The following is a 13,933-nucleotide window of genomic DNA, read 5'->3' on the forward strand; positions in this document are numbered from 1 at the left end:
AACAATTGCTTTACTCCGAATTGCCACTATTTGAAAGTGAAAGTAAAATGGGCACACCACTTTTACAAGCTATTTAAAAGTGAAGGAAAGCGAGGAAAAGAGGGAACGCCCCGCCCCCGCGGTGATACCGGTATTACCGGTGTTGTCACACGTCGATTAACCGGAGGGAAAATTTCCTCACCGTCACAACCCTACTACCGACTGTGTGATTTTGTGACAAAGACAAAATCACTCACTGCTCTTGACTGAAGGACTTTTGTAGCTTTAATAAGAAACAAAGGACGTTTAATTCTTACAGTGAGGACTATGCTGTTTTATTTTACATTACATTAGGTTATTCAATTTCTCAAGTAGGCTGCTAACTGAATACTTTAGACTTGCATTAAAAAAAACTTAAAGCACAGTCCATTTCATTTGTATATCTTTTGCTTTTTTATTACTGCCACTGTATTCCTTTCCTTTTTTATTACTGGCAGTGTAATTATTTTCAATAATTTTGAGGACCTTTTTTTTTACTAATATTAGTTATGCTTGTATTCTGCTGTGGTATTGAGAATTGTGACATTTCCCTGGTCTCTAAAATGTAGATGTCATAGCAACCTTATTTACAGAAAATGTATATATTTGATTTATATCACTATCTTTAAATAAATCTATCATATAAAGTTTTGGTCATATGGCTCAATAATAATCGTTTTAAATAATCGTGATTACAATATTGACGAAAATAATCGTGATGATTATGATTTTTGTCATAATCGAGCAGCCCTATTACAAAGATGACAACTTCATATCAAACATGACATTCAAGATGACCGAAACGACAAAAAGAATGTAAAGCACAGCACTGGATGATGAATTTTACACTACGGAAGTGAAGAACACAACATACAAAACAGGCCCCAAACAGCTCAACAAATGATCTGTGCTCCACTGCATTCATTCACAGCAAATGAAGGCACTAAAACAATCAAAATATGCACTCTTTGTAGACTCAGCTCTAATGGGGCTGACATTCCTTCTCTTCAGGATTGTGGGTAATGCGGCCCATTATTGTCAGGAAAATGAGTCTGGCTCATGTTTACACAAGCGGACGGACAGACGGCTCGATACACACAACCTTGTTTTCCCTCAAAAAAGCAATACGATGGCATAGACTCGTCTTACACTCCACTTTAGAGAACATATAACTGAAAACAGGATTGTTCCTGCTTTTTTGTAGTAAAGGAGTTCAGTATAATTGAATCTAAGCTGCAAAAACCTAAAAGTGTTACCGTTATTACATCATAACCATAAGTACCTTCACATATGACTGCGTAATTAATAAACAAAACACACAAGTTAGCCAACCAGGTCATTTACATAAGTCTTAAAGATACAGTAGCAAAAAGGTCATTTATTTCGAAGAGCCTTAAAGTGAATGGAAAGCAAAACTTTTGACTAACATTTAGAGTAGAAAAAAATGTTACAAAAAGAAGTGTAGAATAATGTCCCTTTAAAAAAAATGACAGCCTCAGACAGAAGAGCTTAATGGATCCATGAGCCAGAGCAAAGCCGCACGGACTGGGAAGAGAATGTGTTTGGTTCTGAGCTCGACTGTGGTAAAAATAGCAGCCAAACAGCTTGCGGCTCAGTTCAGGGCCAGGTCGGATAGAAAAGCCTGAGGTTTATTATTATGAAGCAAAGCTTCACTCCATCGAGAAAATGTCCAGATGGAGGCCAGGCGAATGATGTACATGAATGTGGCACATATGAAGAATTCAACGTCGCTTATGGAGACTGCAAGGCGGCAATATGTCAAGAAGGAAGAGAGACATTATATGGGAGCATAAATTACTTTTTTTTTTTTTTGTCACACTGTATTGAACACAGATTTATAGTCACGCAAACTATGCGATAAAAAAAAGTCCAGGCCTAAAATGTTCAGACAGTTCATTTAAATGCAAAAAGCAATTCACTCTCTCTCTCACTCTATATATTTATAGTATCAAATAACTATAAAATCATGATTCATTTTACTACTAAATTAGTAATTTTACTAAATACAATATTGAGTTCAATAAATAAAATATTTAGCTAAAATACAAACAATAAAATCTAAAATCTTTATTTAAAAACAACAATTATTAAAATTAAAGAAATGTAGATAACATTTTAAAATGTTTTATATTAAAATAAAATAAAAAACAATTATTAAAATAAAATAATTATTTAGATAACAATTCTCAAGGTCTTGAAAAAAAAATTAAAAAATTTTAAAAAGTCAGTTTAATTTAAAATAAAATGTAATTATTTTTTTTATTAAAACATAGTAATATAATTATTAAAATATATTTTTTAAATATGATCTTATACTAAAATAAAATGCAATTAAAACAATAAATTAAATTAATATTTTAATTAAAACAGTAATATAATTATTAAAATATACATTTAACATTTTTTACAAATATTATCTTAAATTAAAATAAAATAAAATACAATGAAAAAATTTAATTCAATAAAAAATGTTTTACATTTCAGCCATCCCCAAAGTTGCATAGTCAGCTACTTTTTATTAGTCATTTGCACTGAATATTTCCAAAAGGGTAGCTTGACTGATGTTTAACTACTTTAAATGAGTTCCCCCAACACTGGGGAGCAGTGGAAAGTTTTGAATGAAAAGCTAGCGGAAAATAGCGAGAGAGACCCAGAGAGACTGAACAACTGAAAGAGAGAGAGTAAAAAGCTTGCATAAGTATGTGAGCTTTGAAGGCCTAGAATTATCCATCTCTCTAATTAGTTTCAGGAATCCGGAGCCCTCAGCCAGTCTGAGTCATGAAGAACCTGGCAACACGCCGCACGCGCAAAAGCCACGCAAAACCCATTCATAACCCTGCGTTCACTCCCACCACACACAGACACCTCAGCTCTGCGTGCCGCCAGATGCATGACTGTTACTGCACAGGAACTCAAACAGCTCAGAAGAGCCAGAAGTTCATTTGAAACACACACACGATTCATGGCTGCTGCTGTATCTTCTGATGGTAACTGCACTTTAGTTGAGTCACAATCAGTAGCTTTTATAAATACACAGTGGTTTTAACCACTGTTAATCGGCATGGTTAAATCGGTCACATCAACTTAGATTTAGCATTTGGCTTGAAGCCTGTAGAATTAAACACTTACTGCCACATGACTGAAACTGGTACAATTCGTTTCTGTACCTTCTCGTGACATCACCACTGTTAACATACAGACTGTTGAGCAACACAGGGTTAAATGTTTCGCTGCAAACTTTTGATTACAAACACCAATTACAATTACATCAGCTCTAGTCTCAGTCAGACAGAGCAGACTGAGCATCTGATTCATACTGTACACAAAAATGGCTCAAATCACCAGTTCCATTCTGACAACTAGCTTTGCACAACTCACAACAAACAAAGTCTTGTTGATAGAGTGAGCCTGAGGAACAACTAATCCTGGATTTGGATTTTATGATCACAAAATCTCTAAAAACTTTTCTGCTGATTTACAGAACCACAGATATTGTTTGTATTTTCCTCAATGCGTTTTTTACACATTGAAGTGATTCTCACAAAGCCTGACAAGAAATGACCGGGTCACATTTAACCTCAAGATTACTAGAAAAAATAAATTAATAACTACATAAAATAAAGCCTACATGTACACTACTGATCAATACTTTTGAATGCTTTGTAAGTCTTTTACACTGCCAAAGCCTGCCATTATTTGATCAAAAATACAGTAATACTGTAAAAAAAAAACAATAATTTAAACTTTTTTTCTATTTTCTATTTTAACATGTACAATCTTTCAAAAAACATTCCGTTTATTTTCTGCTCAGAAACATTTCTTCTTATAATCAATGTTGGAAACGGTTGTTCTGCTTAATATTTTTGTGGAAACCGCACTATATATACATATACACATATATATACACATATACACACATATATATATATATTTTTTTTTTTTCAAAAAGCATTAATTTCTTTGAAGAAAACAAATACATTTTAAATTAAAAACATACTGACTTCAGACTTTTGAACCGCAGTGTATGAGGGGGGAAAAACAATATTTTCAGACATATTTTATATCCTAACCCTCTCTATTTTTATGCGTTCAAGAACTTTACTTTTACTATTCCATTTTCAATTAGGATTCTCATTATGTAAAACAGAAATGTTTAATTCATACAATTATTTTAATACCTAAAATCAGCAGTTAAGTAGAACAAAAATACTACCATGTATATATAAACATGTATGTATAAATAAACCTGAAATAATTTCAAAAGTATTTCCTAACATTAAATTAATGATAATTGGAAGAAAATATATGTAATGACAATAATGTCACAATGTGAAATATATTATAAACTGGCTTCATTTTGTTTATGCAAAAGGTTTCTTGAGATTCACCCACTGTTTATTATTGTGTATTGAACAATTTCAAATAAACTCACCCCAAACAGTGACCTGTCATTTTAAATTCCTGAAAACTGATAGTTCTTGGCCATAATAATCTACAATGTGCAGACTTCAGCGATTGTAAGAAAATCACCACAGCCTCACTAAGAGAACATACAAGTAATTCAGCATCACTACTCACCATCCATGGCCTGTTTGAGCGCTTGCAGTTTCTTGTGCTTCTCTCTGATGCGGTCGTAAGCGGACTGACTCGAATGGTGATGGGCCTTCCTGACATCTAGGCTTCCACAGTCTGCGTACCGGGAGTCCCTGGACTTGGAAGACGACTTGTGCTGACCGGCCGAGCGGGTGCTCAGGGCGCTGCTGCCCCTGCGGGCGTCTTCCAGGGCCCCGAAGCGGAGCATATCCGGGTCGAGGTAGGCCAGGTCTGCTGAAGAGGCCCAGCTTTTGTTTCTCTGATGGGGGTGCGAATGCTGGTTCACCTCCAGGGGTCGGCCGCGCTGTTGGAGCTGTTGCTGTTGGCGTTGATGGTAGAGTTCGGCAGAGGATTCGGACCCAGAGTGGTACTCTGAAGGGGGGTACGAACGGAGACCCTCATCCGCTCTGACAAGGTCCTGGATGGGAAGAGAGCCCATAGAGCGACTGAGTCCGCGATTTTCTATTTTAACATGTACAATCTTTCAAAAAACATTCCGTTTATTTTCTGCTCAGAAACATTTCTTCTTATAATCAATGTTGGAAACGGTTGTTCTGCTTAATATTTTTGTGGAAACCGCACTATATATACATATACACATATATATACACATATACACACATATATATATATATTTTTTTTTTTTCAAAAAGCATTAATTTCTTTGAAGAAAACAAATACATTTTAAATTAAAAACATACTGACTTCAGACTTTTGAACCGCAGTGTATGAGGGGGGAAAAACAATATTTTCAGACATATTTTATATCCTAACCCTCTCTATTTTTATGCGAGAACTTTACTTTTATTTACTATTCCAATTATTTTCAATTAGGATTCTCATTATGTAAAACAGAAATGTTTAATTCATACAATTATTTTAATACCTAAAATCAGCAGTTAAGTAGAACAAAAATACTACCATGTATATATAAACATGTATGTATAAATAAACCTGAAATCATTTCAAAAGTATTTCCTAACATTAAATTAATGATAATTGGAAGAAAATATATGTAATGACAATAATGTCACAATGTGAAATATATTATAAACTGGCTTCATTTTGTTTATGCAAAAGGTTTCTTGAGATTCACCCACTGTTTATTATTGTGTATTGAACAATTTCAAATAAACTCACCCCAAACAGTGACCTGTCATTTTAAATTCCTGAAAACTGATAGTTCTTGGCCATAATAATCTACAATGTGCAGACTTCAGCGATTGTAAGAAAATCACCACAGCCTCACTAAGAGAACATACAAGTAATTCAGCATCACTACTCACCATCCATGGCCTGTTTGAGCGCTTGCAGTTTCTTGTGCTTCTCTCTGATGCGGTCGTAAGCGGACTGACTCGAATGGTGATGGGCCTTCCTGACATCTAGGCTTCCACAGTCTGCGTACCGGGAGTCCCTGGACTTGGAAGACGACTTGTGCTGACCGGCCGAGCGGGTGCTCAGGGCGCTGCTGCCCCTGCGGGCGTCTTCCAGGGCCCCGAAGCGGAGCATATCCGGGTCGAGGTAGGCCAGGTCTGCTGAAGAGGCCCAGCTTTTGTTTCTCTGATGGGGGTGCGAATGCTGGTTCACCTCCAGGGGTCGGCCGCGCTGTTGGAGCTGTTGCTGTTGGCGTTGATGGTAGAGTTCGGCAGAGGATTCGGACCCAGAGTGGTACTCTGAAGGGGGGTACGAACGGAGACCCTCATCCGCTCTGACAAGGTCCTGGATGGGAAGAGAGCCCATAGAGCGACTGAGTCCGCGGCTCAGGTTGGCCTGCTCCTGGGTTCGGGCTCTGTAACGCTCCAGCACACGATGGGCGGCACTACGGCCTAATTGGGATAGAAAAAACAAAACAAAAAAGGGTTAAATATCAAGAACTTGCAAAAGTATAAAGATGCATAATCCTTTAGAAATCCTTTTAATATGCTAATTTGCTGATCAGGAAACATTTCTTACTAATATCAATGTTGAAAACAGTTGTGATGCTTAATATTTTTGTGAAACCATAATATTTTTGGGGGGATTCAGAAAAAACTTTTTGAAAATTTGGTCCCACTTTATATTATGTGGCACTAATATCTGTGTACTTACATAGTAACTAGATGTGTACATAGTATGTAACCACAGTGTAAGTACACATTGGTACATAGTATCTAGAGCTGTAATATTTCTGTAACTATACACATGTAACAACCCTCCGAATGGTTTGTGTAAGTACAAATGTGTAACAGGACATACATAACTACATTTTGTAACAACAATATGTATAAGATTAATTGGAACAATTTGATCCAGGGGGTGGAGATGGGTAGGTTTAGGGATATGTAAAGTGGGAGGAGTTGGATCTCAAGTTGGTGGAGTTGGTGCACCACTGTAATACCAGTGTACTTACATGGTAACTCCTCAGGAACTGTCCACTTAATATAAAGTGTAACACTTTCTTTACCAAAAAGTGCTGTTAGTCCTGTTACACATTTGTACTTTCATTACCAAAAAGCGTTGTTACCAATGTCCTGAAAATTTAAATCTTTTGTAACATTATAAATGTCTTTACTGTCACTTTTGATCAATTGAATGCATTCTTGCACAAAAAAGTATCTATTTATTAAAATATTAATCTTATTGACCTCAAACATTTAAACAGTAAAGTTTAACAGTAAAGGGAGAAAAAAATATTTTATTACAATGTTTAAGCATTTAGTTTTTTCTCATTTTACTGTTAGGTGTTCAGGAATTTTACTTCTATTTCCATTACTTTTATGATTCTCATTATGTAAAACAGTAATGTTGTTAACTTAAACACTTATTTTTATACCTAAAATCTGCATAAAAGTAGTATAAAAATATATTTTTTAAAAATTAGATATTTTTGTGAAACATCTTTTATTTGACCTATTTTGTGAGATTTACCCACCATTTATTATTGTGGTTATTGGTCATTTTACATGTCTGGGTGGTTCTTGGCCATAGTAATCTACAACGTCCAGACTTGTAACAGTGAAAAGTCTGGCTATATAGGACTACAACCTAATTGGTCGCAAAGATTAAATATACATAAACTTGCAAAGACAAATAAGAATCTATTGAAGGACATAATTAAATGTGGAACCCCTGCTGTCTTGCTGAGCACTTTTATTGGATCACATTTGTCAATGCGAGATTAAAATGGGTCCTAATTGGCTGAAAGAACAGAAGGAACAATGGTGGCCTTCTAGTGGTTACTGATTTTTCCCGCGAGCTTCCAGCGACACGCTCGTTAGCCAATTCCAGCCCTGTCAATCAGGAAGACATGGATGTTCCAGATGCTTCTCTCTTAGGGAACTGTTTAAGCTTTGAATGGCTCAACAAGAGGCCTTTTCTCTCATGTTTCATAAAAAGCTTAGTATATCGTAGAAGCAAAGACGAAGCTGGGGTGATTTCAAGCGGTTAACGAAGAGAGGCATGCTAAAGTCATTACACACTTCAAAACCCATGACGCTGGAAGGATATCAGTCACCAAACAAAATATAAAACCTTCTTGTCTTGCCATATTTAGTTCAACATCTCGTTGGTCTATAAGGTCTTATAATTGTGATTTTTCTTCCATATTTCTAACACAGCAGATTATCAAAAAATAAAAAATGTAGGACGGGGACTTTGTGCTACCCATCGGTTGTTGATTGGATGTCGAGATGTGGGAATTGCATTCAAAAAAGAAGATGAAAGCGAGATTTCAGGGGCAGGATTTAACTAAATGGCTGGAGAAGTCCTGTACACGTCATCATTGAAATTTAAATTAAACAATAGGAGGTAAAAATAAATAAATAAATAATAGAGAAACAAAATAAATAAAAAACTAAAAAGAAACACATGCATGGATTAATTGTTCAAAATAAGATCTATAATATGCATTTATACGTCACTGAAATTTAAATTAAACGATAGGAGGCAAAATAAAAAATAAAAAATAAATAAATAATAGAGAAACAAAAGAAATGAAAAAACTAAAAGGAAACAGGTAAATAGGGGGAATTTACATTTCAAGCCTATTTAAAATAAAAAAACAAATGATATAATAATATATAAATGTATATAAACACATGATATTAAAAAGAATATAATTAAAAATATTAAAAATATAATAAAGAAAAATAATTTACTCACCCTGAAGCTTTTTATTGTGGTTTTTATTTATTTATTTGTCTTTTGCCATTGTTTTCTTCAACAACATAGATCATAAGATGATCATCCCCAGCATAAACATTATGTAATGCGACAATCGTTCTGCTAATTAAGAATGATATTTGCAAATAGTGTTGTTGTACCTGGTTATATGCTAAAGAAATTACGCTAATCAGGTAAGGTGCAAAAAGGCTATACATGACCTAAAAATAAACCAGAAAATACTAGCAAACCAGTTGTGGCTAGTAGCACAATGTTAACTCCATCAGGCTATCAGTGCTTTTACTTGCAAAAAATGGAGATGCTAATGAAACAGTGTATAGTACTCTCCAAAGCCACAAACTTACACTGAAATGCAAACTTTTATACTCTTATTTTGACCAACCTTAAACAGATACAATGCAGTTGTTCTACAGTGCTGTTATGTATTAGCTAAGCAAGATTAGCATTGCTGCAGGTACTTTTCTCCTGAAGCTACTGCTAATGTGAGCACATATACTCTGAGAACGTCAACAAACATTCAGTTTGCGAAATGAGAACAATGACACAGTCTGAGACCACAGTTATTACTTTACTGAGGTTTCATGACATCTGTAAAGCCAAAAATAACCCAGCGTGAAGTGAGTCACCATCTAGGCTGGCTTGTTTTCTCACATCATGACCTTGACGCGTGGCCAGAGACAACAGCATGAAAACCAAACGCCCTACAGAACACACAGTAAAAAAAAAAAACCCTGGGAAATATCTATTGCTGATCGATGCCATGCCTCAGTTACATAACCATCCGGTCGTGTTTGTGCTGCAGCACCGCTGAAACCACTGGGAAGGTTTGGTCATATTTTCCAAAATGAAACACTCTGGTTTTGGTTTGTGGTGATGTGCTTGTCTAGATTCGTTTCAAACTCTTGTCTGTGCACAGAGAGAGGACGAGAAGGAGTGAGAGACAGACAGAAGATGGATAGAGAGCGAATGCAATGAGGGAGTTGGAAAGTTGGGGAGAGGAACAGAGAAGAAGGGGACAGAAAAGATGACAAGAAAAGGAGAAAAAAAATTCTTTGTTTGGCACATCATTAAACTATAAAGCATAAAAAGTCAGAAGGAGAGACGAGAAAAACAGACTGAGAAAGTGAAAGAGAAGGCCAATAGATGTTAGTGAATAGAATAAAAACTCTACGTTCAAAATTATAACATACTGCCTACTGCAACGGTATATACTGTACTACATACCATTTTGAAATGAAATTTTAAGTTTAAGTCAAGGAGTTACTTACTGTGTCTTTGTAATAAACTGTGAAATTTACAAGCAACGCAAATTGTTATGTTTTTCCCCTTTCATTCAAAAGTTGGTAAGATTTTTAAAATGTTTTTGAAAAAAAGGCAGTACTGTTTTGATCAATATATATCTTTTATATTATTACAAAATATTACTAAAATAACACTACTTTTCAATACTATTTAATAATAATATATTATTTATTTATATTCTTTTAAAATATTATTACTTAATATTATATTGTATTTAATATTATATTTATTTATTTAATAATATATTTTAACATTTTATTCATTATTGTGATGCAAAGCTGAATTTTCAGCATCATTACTCCAGTATTCAGTGTCACATGATCCTTCAGAAATTATTCTAATATGCTGATTTGATGCTCAAGAAACATTTCTTATTATCAATTATCATCATCATGAGACATTTTTTTAATTAAATCTTTCTTAATCTTTCATTAAATCCATTTCTAATCTAGTTCTTTGAATTAGAAAGCTCAAAATAGAATGTGCCCTTGCTTAATAAATGTATTCATTTCTTTGCTCATATTATATACACACACTTTGCTGTATGCAATAAACAGTATGCTCGTTTTTGTTTTGTTTTTTACATAACACAAACAATCTGCACATTGTGGCAATATCATAAAATCATTTGGGAAAACAAATTTCTTCAGAACCACTGTTTATCTAAAAATAAATAAATAACAAAATTCCCCAGAACTTTCTATCTGCTATTTTAAGATTATCTGGAAATTTCTCCACCAATCTTTACTTTCAGATTGGCACTTCTAGTGCTGGTGCTGTTCTGGCTTGTCTCTCCTTTATCCTTCTGTTCTGATAAGCAGCAGCTCCTGAAGGGCTAAAGCCACGTCAAGTCAGAACCAAGCCCTGCTTTGTTTACATTCTGAATCACTTCCTCTTAACTGGATAAATGCTGTGTGATGAGTCGGCGTGAAGCGCAGACCTTCACGGTATTAAACCAATCAGTCAGAGATTATTAGGAAGCGGAGAAAGCGTGAGCTGTGATTACAATCAAAATATCATAATTTATTAACAGCAACTCCACTTGTGTGGTTGACGCAAAAGACGACTGGATGATCAAGAGTGTGAGCGTGTATTGACATGCCTGTGTGTTTGGGTGTGCATGTGTGTGTGTGTGTGTGTGTGTGTGTGTGGGTGAAAGTAAGAGAGAAGTAGAAAGCAATTGCGTACATGTTTAATAATGTGGGGATGAAACCCCATCTTCATTTTCCTATATAATAAGCAACAGATGCCTTTTTTACATAATGGATCTGGTGTGTATTACCTGCTGGAAGGCCTTTTCCTCGCAGACGTTCACGAATCTCTTTGCTTCTCTCTGGAAGTGACTCCCTTTCACTTTGAGACAACAGACCATCCAGCTAAAAAAAAAACACACATGCACAAAAATGAGAAAGGAATAAAAAAAATAACCATTCACTTTTATCAAAATATGAGATTAAGTGAAAGCAAATTATACTGAATTTGAAAAAAATGGAAGAAAATGTTTTTTTAAATAAAACATAAATATTACATATAAGATTTTATTTCAAATGAATGCTCCTTCTTTTTAACTTTCTATTTATTAAAGAATAATGAAAAAAATGTATCAATTTCCACAAAAAAATATTAAGCATACAACTGGTTTCCAAATTGATTTAAAAAAATTATATTTCTTCAGCAGCAGATCAGCATATTAGAATGATTTCTGAAGGATCATGTGACACTGAAGACTGGAGTGATGATGCTGAAAATTCAGCTTTGCATCACAGAAATAAATTACATTTTAAAACCTATTAAAATAGAAAACAGTTATTCTAAATTGTAATAATATTTCCCATTATTACAGTTTTTACTGTATTTCTGATCAAATAAATGCAACCTTAATGAGCAGTAGTTTACTTTATGAAATTTTCTTAAGTCACCCAAATCGTATGAGCTACAAAAATATAAGATACATTTTGAATAATAATAATTATTATTATTAATAATAGTAATATTATCATCATCACGTATTATCACCCCCATTAAGGCGGTAGTTTACTTTATGAAACTGTATAAGCTACAAAGAAATAAGATAAATGTTAAATAATAATAATAATAATAATAATTATCATCATCATCATCATCATCATTATATACTGGAAAGATGGGGGGAAATTAAAATAGGATTTGGGAAAAAATAAAATGGTGTGTTGGGGGAAATGGATTTCATACCCTTAGAGGACTTAAAGAAAGCTTCATCTATGCGGTTAAATCAAGTCAAAACAGATTTTGAATAAAGTTTTTAACTAAATCGGGTTTGCCTGAGGACGAAAAAACAAACATAATGGAAGACGTGTAGACTGAGAAAAACAATCTCAGGAGGGGCTGCTCACAGGAGAACAGACCCAAGCAGCCACTCACAAGATTAATCAACAGTAATTAGAAGACGGCATCCCTACTGGACCACTTCACATTTACCTCCCCAGTGTGGAAAAAGACACACAGAGCAGAAAATAAGACCAGAAACACGTCTGTTCCTAGCAATATGCTCTTTCTGTATTGCTGTGCAATTAAACTACTGGGGAGTATGCAGCTGAGGAACAGGATGTGACATCAAACACGAGAAAACAAGCACAGGAAAGACTGTTAACTACCTTTTTAATTGAAAGCTGTTTTGTAGGGCTAGACTGTGCAGGCAAGTCAGTTAATAGGAACAGTATGTTCACACATATTGTTAGTGCGGAATCAGTAGTACTTGGATGTGATCAACTAACAAAATTAGAGATGGGAATCGAGAACAAGTTATGAATTAAAGCTGATTCCAAAACAAAAAAATAAATAATAAAAAATAAATAAATAAACAAAACAAAATAATTTAAAGGGGTCATATGATGCTGCTAAAAATAACATTATTTTGTGTATTTTGTGTAATGAAATGTGTTTATGCAGTTTAAAGTAAAAAAAACCACATTATTTTCCACATACTGTACATTATTGTTTCTCCTCTATGCCCCGCCTTTCTGAAACGTGTCGATTTTTACAAAGCTCATCATTCTGAAAAAGCGAGGTGTGTTGTGATTGGCCAGCTATCCAGTGCATTGTGATTGGCCGAATACCTCAAGTGTGTGACGGAAATGTTACGCCCCTACCATACTGTTGATGCCGTGTCCCGGCCGTAGCGACGAGACAAAAATATTAAAACCCATTACAAACTAGGCATTTGTTGCATCCAGTGGGGACATAATTACGGATTATAATGGCTTATACTGTCTTTTTACGCGTTACGTTGCATTGCATCGCGTAAACATAAAACCCTGTCTGCATTTGTGATCGGAGAAATGACAAACAGCAAGTGCTACTCTACTGCCCAAAACTCGCGTTTGAATCATCAGTGGCAAATCTTTTAAATGAAAAGGTACTTACAGTCTGTGAGTCAGAACTGCCAGCATTGTAGTCAACTCTCCCAGGATCAGGAAACAGTTCTCCATAAAATGTGCTGCACACATCTGAATATTTGGGTTGAACTGTTTTGGAACAGTGTTGTAAATACAACTTAACCACTGATTTGTAGTCGTGTGCTCTTTTGGAAGACCAAACAAAGTAGTTTCGCTTTCACAATGAAAAACACAGCGGCCTAGCTGTGAGCCGAAGCCCCGGCTTAGCGTGCGCTGAGGCCGGGATAGAGTGAGCTGAGAGTCGAGAACTGCGCGCCCGGTGGATCTGACGAATGAGCGGCAACCACATGTGACGACCCCGGGCTGGACTCCGCTTCGTCCCCGGTGAAAGTTGATGTATTTTCTCAGCGACCAGCACGGATCAGCTCTAGGCATGATGAAGCAGATATCGTCCTCTTTTGGAA

The 13,933-nt window shown here is 35.2% G+C and overlaps 1 protein-coding gene across 2 annotated transcripts in view; it reads right to left on the reverse strand.

Annotated features, from left to right (window-relative positions):
• Positions 1-13,933, reverse strand: part of LOC107565386 (tyrosine-protein phosphatase non-receptor type 13-like) — a 95,889-nt gene that overhangs the window by 55,548 nt on the left and 26,408 nt on the right. For both annotated transcript variants that reach the window (XM_016250602.1, XM_016250603.1), the window contains exons 6-7: positions 11,378-11,471; positions 5,919-6,458 (exon numbers count right to left, since the gene is read on the reverse strand). In XM_016250602.1, coding sequence (XP_016106088.1) covers positions 5,919-6,458; positions 11,378-11,471 — 634 coding nt within the window. The remainder of the gene's footprint in view (positions 1-5,918; positions 6,459-11,377; positions 11,472-13,933) is intronic.

This window comes from Sinocyclocheilus grahami, unplaced genomic scaffold, assembly GCF_001515645.1.
Source record: "Sinocyclocheilus grahami isolate Dianchi unplaced genomic scaffold, SAMN03320097.WGS_v1.1 scaffold999.1, whole genome shotgun sequence".
Taxonomy (NCBI): Eukaryota; Metazoa; Chordata; class Actinopteri; order Cypriniformes; family Cyprinidae; genus Sinocyclocheilus; species Sinocyclocheilus grahami.